The sequence below is a fragment of the Dermacentor albipictus genome, chromosome 7, assembly GCF_038994185.2.
Source record: "Dermacentor albipictus isolate Rhodes 1998 colony chromosome 7, USDA_Dalb.pri_finalv2, whole genome shotgun sequence".
Classification (NCBI taxonomy): domain Eukaryota; kingdom Metazoa; phylum Arthropoda; class Arachnida; order Ixodida; family Ixodidae; genus Dermacentor; species Dermacentor albipictus.
Genome location: NC_091827.1, coordinates 35406284 through 35430580, shown reverse-complemented (window position 1 = coordinate 35430580; position 24297 = coordinate 35406284). Strand labels below are relative to the sequence as shown.

At 45.0% G+C, this 24297-nt stretch overlaps 1 protein-coding gene across 5 annotated transcripts in view; it reads right to left on the bottom strand.

The window, feature by feature from the left end:
* The window catches only part of LOC139047802 (caldesmon-like), a 92540-nt gene extending 73378 nt beyond the window's left edge, over window positions 1–19162 (bottom strand). For 4 of the 5 annotated variants that reach the window (XR_011507380.1, XR_011507379.1, XR_011507381.1 and 1 more), the window contains exons 1-2: window positions 18732–19162; window positions 17723–17800 (exon numbers count right to left, since the gene is read on the bottom strand). Coding sequence is in view for 1 of the 5 variants with exons in the window: in XM_070521892.1 (XP_070377993.1) it covers window positions 17723–17800; window positions 18732–19113 (460 nt within the window). In the remaining 4 variants the exon portion in view is untranslated. The remainder of the gene's footprint in view (window positions 1–17722; window positions 17801–18731) is intronic. The other variant, XM_070521892.1, reaches the window with a different exon arrangement.
* Window positions 19163–24297: the final 5135 nt, after the last annotated feature.

The window sequence follows — 24297 nt, the reverse complement described above, 5'->3', positions numbered from 1 at the left end:
AACGTGCGCCTAACCCTAAGTATGCGGGTTTTCGCATTTCACACCCATTGAAATACGGCTGCCGTGGTTGGGATTCGATCCTGAGACCTCGTGATTAGCAGCCGAACCCAATAAAAGCTAAGCAATTACGGAGGGAAAGGAATGTTGGCAGTAGGAGGAAGGTGACAGCCGGCACGTGAGACAATTTGTTCCCATCCTCATTGCGAGAGAATGGGTACCATCTGTCCAAGAATGCACTGTATTCAATGTGATGGAGTCCGCGTCCAATATTTCAGACCCGAATCATACTGTAATTACTGACGACCAGGCATCTCGCTAATACGTGCAGTCGTTTGACAGCTGCCGAGCGCTGGCGTCGGCCACAGGACCTAGTTGACCTTTCTTCAACACTTGCCGACATTCTCGCCTTATTTCGCACCATTGCGTTTCAGCTGAACTGCTTCAACAGCCGATTTATTTGTGCCAGAATTTGGCCACCCTGTCAACGTTATGGTTTCTTATTTTTAAGTCATCTTTTATATTTAGGCTAAGGCTGTCGTGAAATTTCCAGCGGTTTCACCTTTCCCGAAATTCGCGCATTTTTGTCGGCCTCTATTAATATTTTGGAGGATTTTTAATAGACGTGGAAACCATTGCATGGCCCCCTGACCAAGCTGCTCAAAAAGTCATTTTATATCCCTGAGGTCTTGTGCAAGCTTCCGCCTTCTTGCCGTTCATCAACCTCCTGATTTCCCTGTCACCTGTATTCAATTTTGACGACTCCATTCCCACGGAAGTTGGCGACGATATGTCCATGGGATTAAAGCCATTTAAATCAATTCTACTGTGGATACGACAGCCGCTTTTGCTCACTGTGGATGGAAATATTGGGCTAATGAGCGCCATTCTGAAGCATCTAAACTGATAGTCACAAAATTATGCGTATCCCACGTATGTGCGAATCGATGTAAGCAAAGCTTTCTGTGTTTGTTGTCATTGTTAAACGTAATCTCCACAGACTAGTCAGGCACCCTCTAATGAAATGCTGTCAATGTTTGCCTGATTACGCCTGCCATTGTGATGCAAATAAACGTAACTCCAACTCATTTTCTCAGAAATAAACGCTGAATGAAACGCTGACGTCATCCTGAACAACATCAACAAGCGCCCTAGTGCTCGATCTTACGAGGCCCCTATTTGTAAGCCTATATTCCTGATTTAGTTATTGGGGGGGGGGGGGGGGGGAGGGGGCGAAGGCGATGTGTTCTTATACCGTAGAAACATCCCTCGGACGTCTCTGATGTGCTCGTTTTTATTCTCAAGTACCCAATGAAAACTGTCATCGCTGCAACTTCATGGTGTCCTGGTGGCAGGCCACCATGGCATGTCGCGCAAGTATGACCACGCTGATTCATTTGGATTGGCATATACTATTTGGTGCGTCATACTTCTCCACATTAATTTTTCAAGCTATACCAGAGCTTGAAAAGGGCAGCCAACTCACTACGTGCCTTTCCTCTGTTTACTTCCGCAAAGTGTGTGTCTATCGCTGTGGTTACCAAATACGCCCAGCGGTATGCTACCACTCAAGCCTTTCTGTCGGCTGAGCAACTGAAGTCGCAGGCTTTCTTCAACACGGCGTCGACGTTCAATATGGCTATCCTCAATTACTTTTCGCGGACTTCGCTCACCGCCTTCTCTCCAATGTCATCTCTTTTACTACTCGCTCCTGCAAGACACAACACAAACACGCAACGACCTTAATGAAGTATCAATAACACGCTAGTTGAAATGCTGTCGACATATATTTCCGCTGAGCACCGGGATTGGAGCATGGTCCTGTCTATGGTGACATTATCGGTCTACAGCGTCGCTCAACAATACCGCTCCTTATTCATCACTTTTTTTTTGCCGACAAGGGTATAGCGTATCTCCTCTGAATGTACTTTCGGCTTTAAGTGGGACCTTGCACGCCCGCTTATTCTGTTACGTTGACGGCGACCGTTGTCGTCAGGCTGCCGCCTAATTCTGAGCGTCGCAGTCACCAGAGTGCACAGAAAGCTGTCTTCGCAAACAAACCACCGGGATTCGAGGCCATCTCCCAAATGCAGCAGCTTGCATTTGGGAGATGGGCACTCTAACCATTACGCTACCACCTGCCTCCACCGATTTCCGTTTATCTGCCTTCCCACTTCTCGTTTTTGCCGCAGACGCAGGAAGAACGGTTGCAGAAACGAAAAAAAAAGTAAAGATTGCTTGAGCCGCCAGTGACGCATGACTTTAACTTTGGCAGGTTACCCTCATTGGAGCGAATGTGGGCTTGCGGCTTCGTGCAGATGGTGGGTCGCCTTAGCTTTATTGCTAATTTGCTTTCACCAACTCTTTTCAGCTAGAACTGAAACGCCGGACAAAAATGAGACCTACCGTTGGATATTTTTCTTGTTTTCTAGGTTTAAATAAAAAACGCTCATTAACACAAATAGTGATTTTTTTAAGAAATGGCACAAGGATACTATATTTCAAGGTCATGTTTTGCCAATACGGCCCGGCACCACGTATCGACGAAAGGGCATCACAGTGCCGATCCACGCGGCAGGTTACTGAATGAAGAAAACAGGAAACGACTGTTTTTCAGTTCTCGCAACATACTGTACACAGAACACAAGGCACCCACCACCATGACATTCTTTTTTTTTTTTGACAACAGCGACACACAATGCCGGACTGATATACTTCCTAAAGGGGTCTCATTTCATTTTTCATCGCACAACCGCAAGCACAGTTGCGTCGCGCGTGCTTGCAGCCACGTACTGTAACCGTGTTCCTTTTCCTCTAACAATATGGCCGCCGGCGGCTTCAAGCGCTCCCGTAGGTGGCGGATTGGACTGTCACTCCAGAAGTTTAAATACATAACCTCTTTGCAAAGAAATGACGGCATGATTGTTAACATCATTGCTCTCCAGACTGATCTTGATGAGCTAACTCATTGGTGCGGTAGGGCAGATGGTAATTAACGCAGACACAACTATACATCTGAAGTTTACTTCCGCTGCTAAGGCGATTCCTAATGCCCACACATTTAATAATACTATCATTGAAACTTCAGCGTCGGTAAAATACCGCGGTGTAAATTTTAGCTCGTATTTATCCTGGAGCACTCATATTGAACTGATTACTACCAAACACTTAAAAAAACTTGGTCTTCTTAGACGCCGACTACACCAAGCCAACCAGGACACAAAACTACACGCATTCAACATGCTAATCAGGCCTGTGATAGAATACGCATCCGTGATCTGAAACCGTCATTATACCTATCTTGTTAACATGTTGAAATCTATACAAAACAAGGCCGCTCGATTCATCCGTTTCCGTTACTCTCGGTATCAAAGTGTAAAAATACTGAAAATATCGCTCCATCTCCCGCCTCTGGTCATGTGCAGAAAACACAGCCGTTTATCCTTTTTTCCATACTCTATACCACAGCAACACACCCTTCGCAAGTTCACATCTTCTCCCGGTGCCGCACACACCGGCTTGTGTAGATCACATGAAGAAGACTAACCCATTTTCGCTCGGACAGAACGATACAAATACTCACTTTTGGTCCTGGCTATTGAAGAGTGGAATTCGCTTCCTTCTAGCATTGCGGCTATCACTGGAACATCATCATTTCAAACAGCTCTCATGGTCATGCTTAGAAAATTCCACTGTAGAATGATATGCGGTTTTTTTTCGTTTTTTTTTTTCATTGCGTGCGTGTGGGCCGTAACGTTCCGTGGAATATTAGATGACATGTTTTGTAACTTCTGAAGGTGCGATTTTTGTTTTGTTTTGTGGGCTTTGCTGCATGTGCATTATTTCAGTACCTGTTCCTAGCTATTCTTTCCCCTGTCAACTTGTACCTGGCTTATTAACTTGTTTATTCCTGTCTTCAGCCGTTCATATTCTGTGTTGTATATTGTTAAGTTTTCTTTGATGAATCCCCCCCTACGTAACGCCCACATTGGGCCTTTAGGTTATTGAAATAAAATAAATGTTGTTGGCTTGGATATGTTTGGCACGAGGCCCAAGTCGGTACCCTGTCTTCTAACGCGTTCTTTTGTTTTCATCTCTGTCTTGAAGGGACGCGCACCGTAACATACTGCAATGGTGCTTGCGTTGAGCGTATGTAAGGTGAGAAACGCGGTTCTAAAATGTCTGTTCACTAACTTGTGCAGTAAACCCATGTTTATAGTATTCGCGCAATAGTAAGAGTCACGAGTATGGCAACCGTAACCGCAAGCGTCACGTTATAGTCGTAACTTGTCGCGACAGCGTAGTTGAAATCCACTGACCCTGCCACTAAGAAATACGTGGCGAGGTATGGCTGATGAATAATTAATTGCGAAGATTGGTTTTCAGTAAACGTTTGTTACGAAGAACGGCGGGTGCTTATACTACCGTAAATGACGGATGCTTGGCGGTGACTCCAATCATTTAGTCGCCACATCACAGATCTACACTAGAATTCAACTGGTTTCACCAACTCTTGCTTATATTCTTTCGCCCCTAAACTGCGACTTTGCCTGCCACCCGACCTCCAGCTTTTCCTCTTTGTCCCCCGCTTCTTTCCCAATCTGCTGAGACGTGCTTCCACTGATGCTTGCTCTTCTTTTTTCTCAATAAATGAAGGCATTCATTCATGCATTCCTATGTTACTGCAGAAAATAGCGTGTCTTTATCTACATAACCACCCTCTCTCTCACCTGGACTCTCCAATCGCAAAACAAAGTTGCGGTGTTGCAAATGGCTGGGCGTCACATATACAATTTTCTACGAATGGCCAGTAGCACGGCGGGCAATTTTCGGTGGGTGACGAGACAGTATATAGAACACCTTCTCTGCAATATCCACACTCAGTGCTCTGCTTCGTGAGCTACTATTAGCCGCTACTACGAAGTACGAAATGAAAGAAACCTAGCTGGGCTGGTCACGGGCAGCTCTTTTTCGATTCGCGATGCGTCGATATAAGATATATATATTTCTTATATAAGCTTAAATGACAGCGATATAAGCGAGGTGAGTTACGCTAGTTCGTTGGTTTTGACTAACGACGCTCTTCATGCAGCACTTTCGTCTTATGCATGTTTGCGAACGGGAATGAAAGACGGGAGGGTAACACGCCTTCCTGAAATTAAACATTCGGAGTAACTGTTTGTTTGACGGTTAGACATATGTTGAGGGCCCTCGATACGAACCACCTGCAAGTCTGTATCAGCTTGCAAAGAGGAACTCAGATTAAACGTTGTCAAGAGGATAGGCTTTTAATTATCATAAAGATATCTTTATTGAAATTCCTTACCATGAGGTGAAAGCCGACTAATAAGCATTTATATTTTCTATGTTATTAAAACGTCCTGTTAATAAAAGGTTGCTGTGTTTTACAGCCTCCTAAATTAGGTTATAAAAAAATAAATTGATGCGGTAAGTGTGTAAACGCAGACACAAGAAAAGGCCTAGTCCGTTCCCAAGTATTCACTCAATGAAGATGGAGCGCCTCTATACTCTCACATTGTAGGAATGTCAAGAACAAAACACTTCCAAAGAGTGAGTCACGAATATATCTCATTATAAGGTGAGCTTGCGCTGGAAAAGAAAACGCTCAAAGCGCAACGATGGCTGCGCGCAAAGTGCTTCCTCTGATTCCGATCTACGGATCAAGGCGTCAGTTCGTCAGACTGAAATGCTCGTACATTGCAGCGCAATCTCGGGTCCTCAAATGTGACGGCGAATGTAGGCCAGTATTCGCTTCACGCGCGCAATCTGATAAGATAACGCTCTTTCGCTATTGAATCCGTGACAACATACTGGATATTAGAAACACATGTAGGCGCATCTTGAGCTAACTGATAACTTTGGAACTGTGGTTAGACACTAAAAAAAAAAGCTCCCCTCTCCTAAAAAAGGAATACAGTTGCTTTCAATATTAGCTGAAAAATAGTGCTTGTCGTTTAAAAAGGGCCTCCAACACTGCACAGCGGCGCCGACATACAGAAAATTCAAGCGCGAACTATCAAACCAGCGTATCGTGGTTCAATGTATCCCAATAGTCCAGGGGCCAGTTCCACCACGGCTACTGTGTCGGAGCTCATATTTCATGTCAGCATTATTTGTCACAAAATCACAGTATTTTTTCTTTAGATTTTATCATTAGACAGCTAAAATACATCCAGCGAAAGCCTCTTCTTAATATTTCAGTACTTTTCGTTCTAACGTGCACATCCGTGCTGATCTATATGTTACAAAGTACTGAAAATGTACCCAATGCTTTCCTCCAGGCAGCAGTTTTTATTCCTTATGATGCCAAGAAACCGAGCCTGATGCCACCAACGCTCAGGCACTTAATCGGGAGCGCACACAATGTTCTCGCACACCTTGTGGGATGTACCGTAGCGCTGAGGTGCTTCTTGTATAATATATAAGAATCGGTTGTAAAGGCAGTCGTGCAAGGTTGGGCACATGTGCTTAAGCTCATGAAGTTGATTTGTGCCAAGATAACCTGTCCGAGCTTTCACACTTACTTTATAAGAAGTCTGCAACACCATCAATATGCCGGCTGCTTTTAACTGCACGAAACAAAACTATTGAAATGATACAAACAATGTTAACATCATTTTATCATTCGAGTGTTCAGATTGGTAATCTCTAGATCCGGAGTAAGTTGAGAAGTTGTTTGCGTAATTAACAAAGCTACGTTAATTAAATTTTCAGAAATGGTTCTAACGTGGCTAAAGAAAATGAGAAGTTTGGAGCCCGTCCTCGAGATTATGCAGCCAATCGAAAAACTTTCGACTAAACATGCTTCTGTAAGAGCCATGCAAACAAACATTTTCCAAGTAAACACTCTTGGAAGGCGTAACTGACGCAGAAAAGGAACATCTGTAAAGCCACAGAAAGAACAGCAGTTCACGACGGGACACAAAGGAGGAACCACACACAAACTGCGCTAACAACTTCAAGCGCTGTTTATGTGATAATGAAGCAGCTAGACCGTCAGTCATTCCTTCCAAACCTGCAGAGTCAACCTGACCACATTATTATTTTATTTAGAAATACTGTCAACCCTCAGTTGAGGGTCATAACAGGGAGGGATGTTACATATACGTTCATACAAAACAGCCAGATACAAAAGAAATATGCACATACACTACAGTGTCCTACGGATACAATACAAGGTACTATACACAGACTGTAAGGCATGTATTCAAATGTTCAACCAGCTGCCGCACGCACACAAAGAGAAAAAAAGGAAAAAGAGAAAAAAAGAAAAGAAAAACAATATCCACATGGTACAGTTTTAGTAAAGAACATTGATTGCATTTGTAAACAATGCAGTATCAGAACTGCGAACAATTTCTGCAGGCAGCTTGTTCCACAGCTCTATTGAATCGGGGAAGAACGAACAACGAAAGGCATTGGTTCGGGACAAGTACGGTTTAATAGCTTCACTATGACTTAAGCGGGAGCTCAGTCTGCCTGGAGGTTTTAAATACAACTCTTTATTAATTTTTAGTTCACCATGAATTATTTGAAATAACGTTTTTATTCTCTGCTTCTTGCACCGATCTTCCAACAGTTCAAGAACGCAAGACTTTAACATCGCCGAAACTGAGTCTGTCCTATATTTCGAGCAAATAAAGCGCGCCGCCCGGCGTTGCACCTTCTCTATTTTGGCCCACATTACCTTTTGATGGGGCGCCCATGCTACTAACGCATATTCTAGGGATGGTCGTATAAGAGATCTGTAAGCCAGCAGTTTAACATCTTTTGTTGCCCTCCCCAGTTTTGCTCTTAAAAAACCCAATTTCTTCTGTGCCGCAGAGCACACTCTTTCTACTTGATTGTGCCATTTTAAATCATGCGAAATAGAGACACCAAGATATTTGAAACAAGGAACATTAACTAGATTGTAGCCTTGAATATCGTACTGAAAAGTAAAAATATTTTTTTTTTTTTGCAGTGATATGCGTGTATGTGGTCTTATCAAAATTGATTCGCATTTCCCACTTGTCACACCAACTCCCAAACGCCTGAAGGTTTCGGTTGAGCTTAATCTGATCCTCTAAACAAGATACCGGCGCAAAAATCAAGCAGTCATCTGCAAAGAGTTTTATCTTAGCAGAACTATCTAAAGCGGTTGCTACATCATTGATGTAAAGCAGGAAAAATGTTGGCCCTAACACGGACCCCTGTGGTACTCCTGAATATACATCTACAAAACCAGACCATCTAGCCTTTCGGGATGCTGTCATCAATAGTATGGCCCCGCGAACATATTCCACGTGGCCTTATAGTCGCCTTCCATTTTTATTCATGCTGTTTTCTCGAAAGCAAGCAGTTTAAAGTTTTGGTGTCAATGCGGCAGTGTACGTGTGCCGCCGAAAGCTTGCTTGGTCGCAGAAGCGATGCATGACGGAATGATGGTGCATATTTAGCGCGCCGCTGGCATCAAGACAATGCGCGGCCGCCGAGGGAAGGAAGATAACGAAAGTGAACAGCTTGGTAGCTGCTCACGGAGCCGTGCCGATGGGGACGGTGCCATCATGACGAAATCTGAGCCGGCGATATTGATGGATGCAGCGTTTTGTTTTCTTTTATTCTTTTTTTTTACAGTGAAGTCGTTAAGAGGAAGCTTTAACACGGGCCCTACTCCGACTCGGCCGATTCAAATAGATGTAAAACACCTAAACGCTTTTCTTAGATAACCACTGGACCGATTTTAATGAAATTTGTTGGATTCGGGAGAGAAAGGTAAATTCTAGTGACTATTGGAAGCGGAATTTCTATTTAGGGCCTGAATTTTGGTAAAAGATATTCAACAATTCGAAAGTGCGCAAAGTACACAAGCACGAAGTTTACAAATTATTAACTCCAGATCAAGAACTGATATCGCGGTTCTGTAAACAGCATCCATTAGACAATTCCAATATGCCGATTTATATCTTACGTGAAGTCGTTACGTTGTGAACAAGGGTTGCGGAAAAGCTGTATTTCCATATTACTAAATTTTTTAAGATTCATGCGTAATATATCAATTTTGTCTGCTTTAGATGTGCTGTTAGATGCAATGTACATGATTTTGATATCAGTTTTCTTTGCCGAAAGAGAGTTGTAAACTTGATGGTCTCGTTTTCTTAAGATTTGCAATTTTGGACAATTTTGAATAAACAAATGATGACCTAATTCAAGAATTCGAAACCAACAGACACTAGATTTTAAGTTCTTGTTTTAAATGCAACAAACCTTGTCAAATTAGATGCAGTGGCTGTCGAGAAAAACGAATTCTCCTTTTACATTTATTTAGATAGGACCACCAAAGCTAAAGCTTCCTCTTAAGGGCTACTTTCTCCACTATCGCGTCCGCGTGTAGAGCCAAATCCTGAAGGTAGCGTAATACCGGCCCGACCCGCAGCGGTGGTGAAGCATGCGTTCAGCGCTCCCCATATGTGGGCTGATCCCGAACGTAACGCCATGCCGGGGAGACCCGCGGCGGAGGTGAAGCAGGCGTTAAGCACTCCCCATACGTGGGCCGATCCCGAAGACAGTGCAATGCGGGGCCGACATACGGTGGAGGTGCAGTTCACCATTAAGGGACCCACATACACAGCTTTGCAGGTCATGTTTCTTCACAGAATGGAAGGGCACTGAGATTTTTTAGTTATCCGCGTTTATCCTGCATGCGTCTGCGATGAAAACAAGAAGCAGGTATGCCTGGAAAATCTAAGGTGGTGGAAGCAGGTGGTAGCGGAGAGGTTACTATACTCAGCCCCTGCACCTACTTATATCTGCATTGACATGGGTTCGTGGTAGTGATAGCGACCAAAGCTCTACTTTTTCTGCGTACTCTAGTCATTGTGAAACTAAGGATGTGCTTAGCATGCCCAGTCACTGAATGCAAATTGCAGCAGTGACGAGTGGTGGAATCCCGCTGGGGCTGATTGTGAAGAAAGTTTCCTTTCTCTGTCCACTCTCGCGATGGTGAAGCTAAAAATGAGGAGGAGGCCTGACGGACACAATGTTGATCGTCACCATAACAGAATGGATGGACGACCTGCGGAAAGGACAAGCCACACCAAGTTTTTAGCACTTAATTTGTCCTACAGTAAAGCGCTACAATGGCTAGTATGCCCTCATGGGAATGGTAGACCGAACTGCTTCTCACTGCTAACACTGGACTGATACTAAGAAAATACTCCGTCCGCAGGCACCACGCTACACTGAAATTAGCAAAACAATGTCAGTTTATAAACTGATATTGTCAATTATCTGGTGTCCTTCTTGTGTGTGTGGAGGGCATAAAGGTCCTGGCAATGAAATGGTAGTATTTTCGTTTTTGCTGCAGTTGCACACAAACAAAATTCTTTGAAGTAATGCGACAGCGATCTACCGGCGGAGTAGACCAATCCACAAATTAAAAATAATTGCTGGTTTCAGATCTTCCAATTTACTTTGCGCTTAGCTACCATCTATTATATTTTTCTTTTTGTGCTCTTATAAAGAAGAAAACTCCACATTACTACAATATCAACAACCGTACACAAAATAGACTGGCTTTGAAGCTGTGACCACGCACCGCACTTTTCTACATTTAGCACATTTAATATTGGGCGACACGTTTGAGCAAAATGATTAGGTTTTCGGTCAAAGCACTGTGACAGGCGGGAAAAACTCGTTGTCATGCCCGGTTGAAACAATACCATCTGAAATCTTATTTACTTATATTCAGTTTTGAAAAATCACTATAACCGTTTATACATTTGCTTCGTATGAGTTATATACTAGCTTGCCTCGTCAATCTCAAAAATCTATTCTCTTTTCGGGAGACGGCCTTCGTGAAAAACGACGCAACATGACAGTAAAACATCCAGCCAGGCTCTATCCAATGATTGGCAAATAGTGCGCTGAGAGCGTGTCGACTAGCGTGCGAGTGAAAGTCGAATTATGATAGTTGTCAGCTTGTGTTGCTTCTAGCACGAGCGAGTAGTGTTAGCAATGACATTGGTGTGAAAATGGTCAGCTCAGTCTGCGATTTGTTCATGTGATCTCCGCATTGAACGTCGCAGTTGTCACGATGAGAGTACTTCTGTGACATTATCAGCCCAGTGGGCTGGGAAGGCTCGAGTGGTAGCTCACCTTGAGGAGTATTAGGTAACAATTATTAATATACATACTTTGCGATGATGAAAAAGATGCAGAAACACCACTGGTGTTGTCTAACTATTCGTAAACAGGCCCCCCAAATTTCAATCGGCCCACCTCCAAACATTAGATAGGCCCACCCCCAAATTTCAAGTTGGCAGACCCTCAAATTAAAATTGGCCCACCCCCCAATTTTAAGTCGGCCACGCCCGATTTTTTTTCGCCCAGCCTTAAACTTGGAGTTGGCCCATCCCCAATTTCAATTGGGCCACCCCTAATTTTCAAGTTGGTCCACCCACGAATTTCCATAAATCGTCCCCCAAAATTCCAGTCGACGCACCCCAAAATTTAGGTTGGCCCACCCTCATATCGCCCCCAAGTTCAGATTGATCGACCCCGAGATTGCCCCCACATTTAGGTAGGACCAACCCCATATCACCCCGAAATACAGATTGGCCCGCCTCCACAACACTGCCAAATTTATATTGGCCCACTCCAATACCACCTGCAAATCGAGGTTGACCCACCCCCATATCAGCCCCAAACTAATGCTGGCCCACCCCTCGATCACCTCAAATTTAGGATCATCATCGTCATCATCATACCCCCATATCATCCTCAAATCCAGGTTGGCCCACTCCCATATCAGCCCCAAACTTAGCCTGGCCCACCCATCTATCACCTCAAATTTAGGATGGCCCACCGCAAATCCCTCCCAAATTTAGGTTAGCCCCCCTACCCCCCCCCCTCGATTCAGCTTGGCCCAGCCCCATATCACGCCCATGGTTAGGGTAGCCCACCCCCCATATCCCCCCCCAAATTTAGGTTCTCCCACCCCAATGTCATCCCCAAATCCAGGCTGGCCCACCCCCATATTTCCCCAAACTTAGGCTTACCCACCCCATATCACCTCAAATTTAGGTTGGGCCACCCCCATATCAGCCTCAAATTCAGCTTGGCTCACTACCATTTCGCCCAAATTTAGGTAGGGCCACTCCCATATCACTGCTAAATTCACCTTGGCCCAAATTTATGCTGATGCCACTTCCAATTTCAAGTTGGTCACCCCAACCCTTTTTATGAAGACCTATATATTTATATGGGAAATGCGTCAAGCTTTTGGCGTTACAGGTACGATATTGCACGATTTTGCTACCAAATTGCTGGGGTACTCGACAAAGAATGCTGCGCATTAAAAGCAAATGCACCAAACGAAGGTCATTTATTCAAATGGTTTTTTACGGCCACACCTACGGATTGATACCACTTGGCTGTAGGGAACACATTAACAGTAGCTACTAATCCAGACGCTGCACATATCCTAGTTGGTGCATTTCTTATTTGGATGAATATTTAGAAATAATTAACGTTCGGGCAGCGACTCAGCCTAGCAGACCCTTTGTTCCACATGAATGTTGCATAGGAATGGCACTGGCCACCGGGTAACATTGTGGCACAGCTGGACGTCATTCGCTCGGAGTCTGTGCCATTAAAGACAGCCGAAAGTCGAAGAAAACGGACCTTCCAGAAGAACGCAATAAGAATAGCCATCTTGTTCTTGCAGGTTCCACGCTACAAAGCACGAAAGCTTTTTTTTTTTTTTCATAACACAAAGCCATGCGCAAGCTTCTAGTTATGTTGTCCAATGAATAAAACCTTCACAAAAGCGATGACTTAACAAATGAACACGATACTGCTACGTTTTATGAAGGAAAAACACAAAGCATAATATTTCAAGAGCACCACTGGAAAACCAGAACCGAAAGCAATTCTTGAGTTTTGTGTTGATGCCATTTGGTAGGAGACTATAAGCCCTATGCGGCTTTCAAAAAATGCACTGCTGAAAAACCAAAACCGAAAGCAAATCTTGGGTTTTGTGATTCTGCCATCTAGTGAGAGACTACAAAACTAGGTCCTATGCTGCTTAAAAAAAAAAAACGCTGCGAAGGGGGAATCGAACCACGGCCGCGCGTGATTCGGGACGCAAGGTGCTCGCTATTCTACCACTCGGCCACGGCTACCGAGGCTTCGCCACGGGGTACGCTTATGTTTTTATAGATACCACGGCAATTTTCACGACAGTGTTACAAAAATCGCTTTCGGGAACAGTCTTACGCCATATGTGGAGAGTCGAGAGAGGCATCAATCGAAAGCTGAGTCTCCGGACTACATACGCTGCACTGCGTATTACGATAGACGGGATAGTTTTATTACAGTCATCGTTCTTGCCTCAAGAATCGAGCACAAATTTTCGTCGTTTCCATAGGCTTCCATTGCTAAAACTTTAAGTGCTGTGGGAACACAATTTTTACGTGCCATAGTGTGATCACTGCATTTGGCTCGTGTGGACTGTCATCCAGAACACGTTTGTCACCTGCGTTTTTCAATAATCGGCCTGCAGCTTTTGTTATTCGCAAAAAACCCGCTCGTTCCATTGAAAACGCGCTAGCTTCGTGCCGGGCCCGCTTGGGGCGCTAGTTGGTACGTGTCCAGAAAAGCTGGATATGTTCAGACCTGTACAGAATGAATCATAGATTCATAGGCATGGATTCTATTCAACAATTCCGCGCAATACTGATTAAGTTAATGTCATGCTATATGGAGTTTCCCGAGTACCCGGTGCTCTACTTTGTTTCAAGAGATGCTTTATATGCTTACGGAACGCCGAACCTCTCGCCTATAACACCGGTTTCAAGAAATGTGGACCTTAAATGTGTCCTGAATTCGTTGCTGTTCCACTTACATATTTCTTTCGCGCATACATTTCTTTCCACTGAGCAGGAACATATTAACTTCAGCATCAATGCATTTCGCCGCAGATTTTGAATGCCTAATTCTCCAAAGATACCCATACCAAAATTTTGAATGCTTGCTGACTTCAGTTCTGCAGTTACAGCATTCTCATTAAAATCATTATTATACAAGTTAATCAGTAAAACATTGTTAATTAATAATCGCATGAGCCATTATACGGGAAAACAATGTGCAGCACTGCTATAAAGTTTCGTTTCCGATATTTATCGTTTTATCTCGAATGCACTGTTTAAAAAAAATATGAGGCAGCCCTAACACTAGGGGCTTGGAAGTACAAATGGCGATAAAGTTCCTTCTCTTCCTCCTCCTTCATCGGTAAGGAGTACACGCTCTGATTCGCCGTACCGATCACTCGTCGTCTGAGGTATACGCTAACAGAGTCACAGTACTCCGAAAGGCCTTCATCGACGCTTCTGAACGGTACCTTGAATAGTCCTGCGTTCCCCTTTCCACTCGACCAGTGCGAACGGCACGAGAAGGCAAAAGAAGCCTTCAAACGGGTTCCTTGACCGAGCAGCGGAAAACCAGCGTGGCGAGCAACAGCGAAAGGCCAAGAAAGGCGGAGAAAGTATCGTCCCCATATTTATTGCGCCTCATTAATCATCACGGTTTCCTGCGTGCGAGCACCAACTCTCTCCTCCGCGCACGAACAGCCAACTACGCCTTCTCAATTCCCTAGATCAAGCCACGCCGCGCTAAACACCGCAGCTCAAAGCAGCCAATGCTTCAGAGATCACCAGGAGCTCACTCCCATGCCGCGTATAATTCTCCGTAGACGCAGGGTTCCTGACTTTCAAGCAAGAATGAAAGGCTCACCTCACTTACAAATACAAAACAATAACTTACAAACTGTCGCCCCACCTCTGGCTGAAAGAGTAAACTAAAATATAACGTATTTATTCTGTGTTCAAAAGACCAATTAGTTTAAATATTTACGTAAAGGTGGCGCATAAATCTGTTAGCTCCACTCGCGTCCGCAATGGATGTTCTGGTTAGGGGCGAGTGGCAACGGGAGTTGCCAAGCAATGTACGAACAGGATTCCATCCCACAAGAGGCGCCTGCGCGCCCTCTCGCGTATCCATGGGAACGATCGCGCGTTGAAACACGTCTCCGCAAGCGCGCCGAGTTTTGAAACGGGCAGAGCCGCGACCCGGACGGCTGGCTGGCTGCCGGCTTCGATCGGGTCTTTCGACACGACAGCGCGTTCGCTCTCCGCGACCCCTGCCGCAGATACCGCTCGCCGGCTCGGCCGAAATGTCATCTTCACCCCCCCCCCCCCCAAAAAAAAAGAAGGCAACAGTTTCGTAATGTAGGAACGTCAAATCCGCTCGTCACGGAGGTAAAATTGACAACACTCAAGGCAACTGTTTAATAAGTGCATGTGATTATCTTCTCGTGCTGATTCTGAATGTACAAGTTGAACGTACCGCGCCGTAGCTGCCTATCCAGGCGCGCCGACGCGAGCCAGCTCAAGCGCCCGATAACGGTGAGGAGCTATTCACGGACGCGTCGCGCCGCGTTTCGACGCGTACGAGCCGTGCCGTAGTGCCTGCGCATGCATTGACGCGCGCGGGCGCGAGCTTGCGCGCGTCGGCAAGCGTACGTGTGGTCTGGGTTTTACACTGTTGATGAAATTTCTGCGGTGCTGGGTGGATTCAAACCCTCACGAGTACATCTTAAGTGAAGATCGATTGCGAACAATCGACAAAAACGACGGTTAAGTATCGAATCGACTACAGAAATTGGCTATTCATGTGGAGTCTGTTTGTTAAAAGCATGAGGCTTCTTTACGTTGTGTGGCTAGATCCGTATATTGCTGTTCCCGACAGAAATACTGGTCAGCTGAGGCGCTTGTAAATGAGAAACGAATTTTGGGTTACCTGCCGCACTATGACGATGACAGTGATAAAACAGACGGACAGAACGTCACCAAGCCCATGCAAAGTGTTGTGTTTGCTGAAGTACAGAACTACGGTATGGTACCACAGTGCCACGTATTCCTTTGAAGCAATTCAACAATGATGGTACTGGCTAAACAATACATTTATTCAAGATACTATAAAGATTTTTATATGGGATATCTAAATGCGAGGCATTCTTATTTATGACTGAGGATTACATGGAAGAAGTTATCTACACCATGCCTTTGGTTAGAAAGTGGGGCCTTTAACTGCGAATCAAACGTGGCTCTCGTGGGGAAGTACCATTCGGAACAGTCGTCACTTGCGTAGGTCTCTCTCTCGGGAGATACCGACATATTCTGTTCGCCCTTATATTCAAACAAGCACGCATATTCGACAATTTCGAATTCTGAACTCAAAGTCTAGTCGATTCGTATTCGATATTTCGAATATTCAGGCATCTCTAACTAGCGAAGGCGACGGAGCGATCGCAAGGCGCAGTTACCAAAGAAACGCTTCGCTAAATAGTCAGCTGGTCCACAGAAACCAGTATGAAGTAAAATACTTAGGGCGCTAGCTCTGATGTTTGCCGTTATTTTGTCTAATGTTTAGAGAGGCGAATATAAATTACGCGAGTCGGATATATATATATATATATATATATATATATATATATATATATGGTGCTTATTCAGGAATAACAAATAGTGTAAGTCGCTCCATTAGAAGCAGCCGATAAAGGATCTGTGATAACTGTATCTGTAGGCTAAAGGTCGTTTACACCTGGCTATTTTTCTGCCACTGGTTCCAAGACAGAAAGAAGTTCACTAGAAAACGTGGGCAGAGGTGAACTGTGAAGATGCAGCGTCTCGCTGCTGTTAATCTCGACAACAAATGTATTTGTCCCCGACATCTTGCGTCGTAAGTCCCACAGTACATCTTTTGATAGACGTCATCTACGCGAGCCAGTCGTCCGGTGCTGCGTACGTCATGCATTACTCCGATGCGCGCCGCATTTCAAATAACTCAACCCGACTCGTTTATGATTGCCCTAGTATAGCAGATAAGCACCGAAGTGAAGAGAGGGGGTAGGAGAGAGATAAGGGCATACATGGCGGTAAGTGCTTGTAAGTTTTTTTAAAAGTCGGAGTGTGCCATTCACATCGTGTCCGACGCTTCGCTTAGGTGTTGGTGCTCGCTGCGTACTGAATTCGCGTTGCGTTTTATTTTTCACTTGGGTCAGCGTCCAGCGCTCTTGGGCAATGAACCTCGCTCGTATCGAGTTCAGTACACTTTGTAACGTATTTTTTCTCGTTTCTTCTTCCATCCGGCAACAAAAATTATGAAAATATGGTGCCTAACGCTGACCTGTATGAATGTAAGCTTATCCCGCAGTCTCTGATGCAAAATTTAATCAGATGTGAGAGCTTGAATACTATCGGGTATTTCTCCTAAATATAGAAACCTACACATTCGATGTTACAGGCAATCGTTGGTGATATGTTGACCGATTACGGTGCGTGGAAACATTTCTCCTGGCCGCGCTAAAAGGTTATCGGCCATCATGACGTCACGTTATCTTTCATATCTGCGATGAACCGCGTGTAGAGCTCCATACGTGGCTCCCAGTACTAGCCGCTAGTGTTGCAAACATGACATGGTGGTGTTGTCATTAAACAGAGGACTCACAATTATTTTCAAAGGGAGAAATTCCTAGTCCCACAAGTGACTCCATTACTGGGAGCTATTACTCTCTAAAAGGAAGCGGAGTACTCAGAACTCATTTGTCAAGGAGTAATTTCTTGCCTCACAAAGGACTCCATTTTCCGGGAGATATCTCACTCACCTGTGCTGTACAGTTCTTCGGCTTCTGTGGCAGCCTCGAAGGAGCTAACTAGTGCACCATTTTCGGCTGAGTCAAGATCTGCATGAAATGAGTAAACAGTAATTTCTATTGAACTGGTTACCATTTAGGCTCAGCTTATCACACACAGGTGAAATAACGCGAAACAGTACGTTAGAAATGTTGAGAGAGAGAGAGATTGAGAAGAATACAGGAATGCAGGGATGTTAACCAGTCAAGAGTCTGGTTGGCTACCCTACACTGAGGGATGGGAGAAGGGGAAGCGAAAGAAGGGAAAGAGAAGGTGTAGATACGTGTACGAACAGCACTGAGTTAAAGCCGCTCGAGCAAACCAGAAGTGCTCACAAAAGTACAAATGACGTAAAATATCACTATTACCATTGCTTGTCCAGCACATACAGATCCCCCATGCTAGCATTGGTGGTCCCGGACTCGCAACTTTAGAATCCTCCGCTAAATGACGCAGTAATTTATCTTAGTGGCTTCAGTCATGACCCCGTCTCAAACAGGGATCTTCATACACCCACCGATCGCTCTATCCATCCATCCACTTCTTGTAGTTCTAGACAGAGGACAGCATTAATTTGAGGAACCAGGCTTGAACTCTTTGACATAAAAACTTCACGGTCTTTTTTCCTCATTTCTGCGATGTGTTGACTACAGATCATATTTCAGGAAAATCCCGCCGGATCATATGCAGACAGTCCATTGATCAAATGTCTACCGACGGCGAGCCCGATAAATGTAATTCAAGTTAGCAAACAATGTCACTCTTGCTTATTAATATATTCATATATACATGTATCAATTAACTGCTTGAAAGCGCATTAAAAAAATGGCTGTGGCTTAGCTAAGGTTAAGCCCAGGATGCGAAGCATGCTAGCCTTTATTTTAGTTGTTGAAGCACTGTTTAGCCTGGTGAACTGCTGCTGCTTGGCTATATTACACACGTAGCCGAAAGGATTGTTAGTGAAACGCTTGTTAAACTCACGAGTTGCACTCTCAAACTCCCGAACTCTTCTCACATGTTCTTCACAACGTTCCGCCTCACGTTGTTCTATATCGGCATCGGTGAGGTATTCTTGCGTCTGTAGTAAAACCATCTGTTCTGCGAGCTGCTCCTTTCGTTTCTCGCTTTGCCTCTTCCTGTAAGCACGTTCCTTTTCGAGACGCTGTTGCCTCTGTTCCGGAGTTTCTTCAGCACGTATTCTCCGCTTGGTTGCATTTCGCCGCTCCGAGCGAGTAGAAGTACTCCCAGATACACTCGCAACTTCATCCTTTACCTCGGACTCTGTGGAGGAACGCTGCTGTTTAGCTGCGTAATGTGCACGTCGCTTGGCAAGCCGAACTTCTCGTTCTTCAGCCGTTTCCATGGCTCTTTGTAACTTGCGCTTTGCGGTCTGACGAGCGGCCCTTTCCTTTCCCGCCATCGCACTATACAACTGGCCTCGCCAAGAGCGGACTGTTATGTTGGCTGTTATGACGCCAGTGCCCTAGCGGGAGGTACGGGAGTTAGGCCGCAGCACCGGCTGTGCGACCGCAGGCGAGCGCAAGAGTTGAGCTCGGCTTGCAGCTGTTGTGACGTCAGTGCCCTAGCGGGAGGAGCGGGAGTTAGGCTGCAGTACCATCTGTGCGACCGCGCGCACGAGCTGAGACCCGGCTATGTAGCTACGCGGCCGCAAGCGAGCGCACGAGTTGAGCCTATGCTTTTGCAGCTGTTATGACGTCATATGGTAGCTACGCGGCCGCGCGCGGCGCAGCAAGGAAGAGCGTGGTTGTGCGGCTAGTATGCTTCGCATACTACGAATTTTGATTGATCAGTTAGTAAATCCAGAGCTTCATTAGTGAGATCACGTTGTTTACCATTCGTCAGAACGGTACATGCTGAGCAAGAAAACGAGGAATGCTTTTCGATTCTTCACAGGAACGAGTGAGAATAGGAATAAAGGATTATTAAACACAATTATGATCATATACTGCAAATACTAGTATCAGTAAATGCCCTAATTACGACCCATGTAGCACCGCAATATCTGAACTTGGCAAAATAGTGTTGATACTCCTTAAAATTTATCACTGCATAGAAACCCAAACAAAAGGAAAGTACAGGCGTCTACAGCAAAGCTATTTATAGCGTCACAGACGTACGAAACACTCGGCACGATATGAATAAAGAGAAAAAGAAATACTTCGGGGAAATGGCAGTGGTGCACATAGTACGACACTTGTCACGCCTGAGAAATCAAAAATGTTAAAATCTGGAGCTTATCGTTCAGCAACTGAGCATTCGGTCATGGGGGACGACGTAGTGGAGGGCTCCAGCTTAAGCTTGATCTTCTCTTCTTTAACTTGCACATAAATCTAAGTACACGAGCACATTTGCATTTCAACCCCATGTTAGTACGGCCGCCGCGATCAGGAACAGAATCCGAGACCTTGCGATTAGTAGCTGAACTCCATCGCCACTGAAAAAAATAACAGGTCTTTCAGTAAGCGCAATCTTAAGGCGCCAGGAAGAACAATGTAATGAGAAAAGTGGTGGCGATACCACGTCGGAAGTGCAGCGCCTGTCCTAAGTGTCAACAACGTTGGCAAGGGGATAATTCATTGCTTATGTTAAGCAGTTCATGAATTTAAAAGAAAAATGAGCTTCATTAGATTGCGAAGAAAGCGAGGAATGAACGTATCAAAACTTTATCCACTTTCCGTGCCATAATGAATTTCCAGTACTCGAATACAGTGGGATGTTCGTGACGTCAGATTGACGTCATCGACGCTCGCAGTTCGGGCGTGAAGTAAAAAGAAAACCGAAAGTGAATTTCAGCGTTAATCTTTTCTGTTAGCAATGAATTTTTTACAGAAAAATCTAAGATAGCGTTTTTAAGGCCAAAGCCACTGGTGCAAAGAAACTCACAATTTATCTTTATGTAGTGTTTGGTTCAGGAGAAGCGGCTGTTTGTACAAGTATTTAAAAGGAGACTTCAGAGGAATGAAACTCAAGCTGAATTGCTAAATTCCACTCCTGAAATGCGAAAGATTGGTCTTGCGGCTTGTGGAGACTTAGCAACGAGAAAAGCGGGGGAAATTGAAAAGGTCAGCAGACGATAATTTTGAGTTCCAGTACTAAGTCGCCATGCATGACGTCAGGCCTACTTGTTTCAAGTCATCCTCATCACCAGCCTATTTTTATGCACACCGCACGACGAAAGCCTCTCCCTGCGATCTCCAATTACCCCTGCCTTGCACCGACTTCAACTTGCGCCTGCGAATTTCCTCATTTAATCAACCTACCTAGTTTTCTGCCGTCCTCGACTTGGCTTTCCTTCTCTTGGCCCCCATTTTGTAACTAATAGTCCACCGGCTATCTCTCCTGCGCATTACATTCCCTGCCCAGCTCCATATTTCTAACTTAATGTCAATTAGAATATCGGCTATCCCTGTTTTCTCTCCGATCCACACCGCTCTCTTCCTGTCTCTTAACGTTACGGATAATATTCTTCGTTCCATCACTCTTTGCGCGGTCCTTAAGTTGTTCTCGAGCTTCTTTGTCAACCTCCAAGTTTCTGTCTCATATGTTAGCAGCGTTAGAATGGATTGATTGTACACCTTTCTTTACAGTCTAGTGGTAAGCATCTAGTCAGGATCTGACAATGTCTGCCGTTTGCACTCCCACTTTTGTTCTTCTGTAAATTTCCTTCTCATAATCTGGGTGCCCTGTGAGTAATTGACCTAGGTAAACGCACTCCTTTACAGGCTCTAGAGGCCGACTGGCGATCTTGAACTCTTGTTTCCTTGCCAGGGTATTTAGTATTACCTTTGCCTTCTGCCATATTAAACTTCAACCCCACTCTTAGTTTCTCTGCTAAGGTCCTCAATCATTTGTTGCAATTCGTCCCCACCGTTTCTGAACAAGACAACGTCATCTGCAAACTGAAGGTTGCTGAGATATTCGCCGTTGATTCTCACTCCTAAGCCTTCCGCGTCTAATAGCTTGAATACTTCTTCTAAGCATGCAGTGAATAGCATTGGAGAAACTGTCTCCTAGCCTCAGCCCTTTCTTGATAAGTAACTTTCTACTTTCCTTGTGGAGCATCAAGGTAGCTCAGGAATCTTTGCAGATATTTCCCAAGACATTTACGTATGCCTCACACTCCTTGATTCCGAAATGTGTCTATGAGTGTTGAATTCTACTTCCTCCAGTTGACCATAACGATTACTCCCTTTTCACCGACTAACAATATTACACCGTATTCAAAAGAAACTAATACTAAACAAGCCAGCTTTCACGATATTTTCTCCAAGAAAAAAGAAAGCAACAGTCCATACCCGCGATATCCGTGACGTCACGGTGACGTACAGGCGCTCAGGATAAGTGGAATTCAAGAAAGGAAACTTCGGCCAGTAACATCTTAAAAAGTTACCAAACATTCCTCGACAAATAAAATTAATGTTTCCGGTTCTTGAAATAATATAATTTAAATATTTAAACTCGCGCAACACTGCTCTTTGGGGTCTCCCTCAGAAGTCACGAATGTAGGAAAGGAGAGAACACGATAAATGAAAGGCGGGCAACCAGGACAGAGGAGCCCAGTTGGCTACCCTGCACGAGGAAAGGGGGACAAAAAAGATTAAGTCAAGGCGAGAAGAAAGTCAAAAGTCGATGTGCACTCCGGAGGTCGCCGACAACGGAATTCTCATCGCTCTGTCACAGAACCAGGGACGGTAATTAAGATTTCCTCCAGGAATGGTCGGATTACGCTTACTATAGACGAACAGTCAAGCCAAGGTCTTTAATCAGCAGGAGCAAAACAGAGAGCGTCGGGTCGAGACCCCCGCGGCTTGAAAAACACGCACGCGCGGAACACGCCGCGCCGGCGATCGCGGTCGGCCCAGTCGACGGCCTCGGATTGGGCGCCGCCGCCGCCGCCGCGGCCCCGGCTGACGTCATATCGCTGCCGTCCGCTCGACCGCTGCAAGAGCGCGCGATCGGCTCCCGGAATGCTCCGCTGCTCGCGTGGGCGACGTAGGGCGACGCCGTCGTCGGCCGCACGTCGAAGAGAGCATGAGTGGGGGAGGGGGGACGTCGGCGGCCGACGGCCGGCGCGGGCGCGCGCTCGGGTGTTGCGACACGGAGCGGCAAAGGCCCGGCCGAGCAGGAACTCCCTTGCCAAAGGGTGTTTTCTCGTCGCGCTGCCTGCTGGCTCCGCTTCTTCTGCAGCCGACGCCGCAGCGGCGGCCGTAGCAGTGAAGTACGACTCCACTTAATCCAGCCTCGAGAATGGAGTCAAAACTCGGCATCGAATAGACACCGAAGTGAAAGTATTCGACAGTTTGCACTGCGGAATAAAACGTGTTTGGAAGCATGGATGTTTTTTTGTACATGAACGGTTAGTTGTGTTAAATGAAGTTCTACAGGGTACTGGGGTTTGTCCGCGTAACGTCAGAACATGAAAGCTTGCGCTTTAATTTATCTTCCAGTAATCAGTCGTTTACCGCAAGATGACAGCGGAGGTTGAAAAATAATTTGTTTGACTAAATCGATTTGGTTTTCAATTTCACGTCACTTTGAATGGGCGCGGAGACGTGCTCCCTGTAGAGAAGCAGAAATAGTGCCCTTTCCCATCAAGCCTCTTTTGCTCGCGCTTTGAAATAGTGTTGACACATATTTTCGGTGTTGTAGAAGCTCCACCACTCGCTTCTCCCACACAAAAGGATGACAGATAGTACGATGATTCGGAAACACCTGTAAGGTATTTTAATTAGATACCAAAGTTCGTTTCAAAATGCAGGCTACATTGTCGTGGACGTTATCGTGACGTCTTGACCCAGAGCAACACTTCCAGACGTCGTGTAGCGAGTATAAAAGGTAGACATGTTGACGTTGCTCATGAAGAAAAAATAAGCTATAGTCCTGCATGGGACAGGCGCAGCATTTGCGGGGATGGAGCGAGGATTCGTATCGCGACGTCATGGCATATCCATCTCCTGGGTACTGAAACCGAAACTCGTTATTAAATACAGGTGCTATAATAAATTCTTTATGGTGCTTTGATGATTGCCAGTTTCTTTAATGTGGTGCCGAGGCTTTCGACCTTCGTTTGACGCAAAAAAATTATGAGTCGAACATGCCACATCGCAACTCGTCAACACTGTAAGACCCAGTGTATCGCACGTGCTACACTCAGCCTAATGTCTCAAAATTTTGATTGAAACATGCGAAACTTCGTGAAAAGCCCATAGTTGCATTTATATGCTGGAGTGGAGTTTAAGCTTTGTATAGTTTAACAAACCAATCACAGATAATTAGGTAGTAGTTCAATTCAGTTATCCCAGAAAATAATTAGTATTTTCTTTCTGAATACTTCATTTCCATAGCCAGGAATAAATACCAACAATTTGTTGCAATTTTCCTTGACGTGGAACTGTGTTTGGGCATAAAGGGGTTGTAATAGATTAGATTAGATTAGATAGATAGATAGATAGATAGATAGATAGATAGATAGATAGATAGATAGATAGATAGATAGATAGATAGATAGATAGATAGATAGATAGAT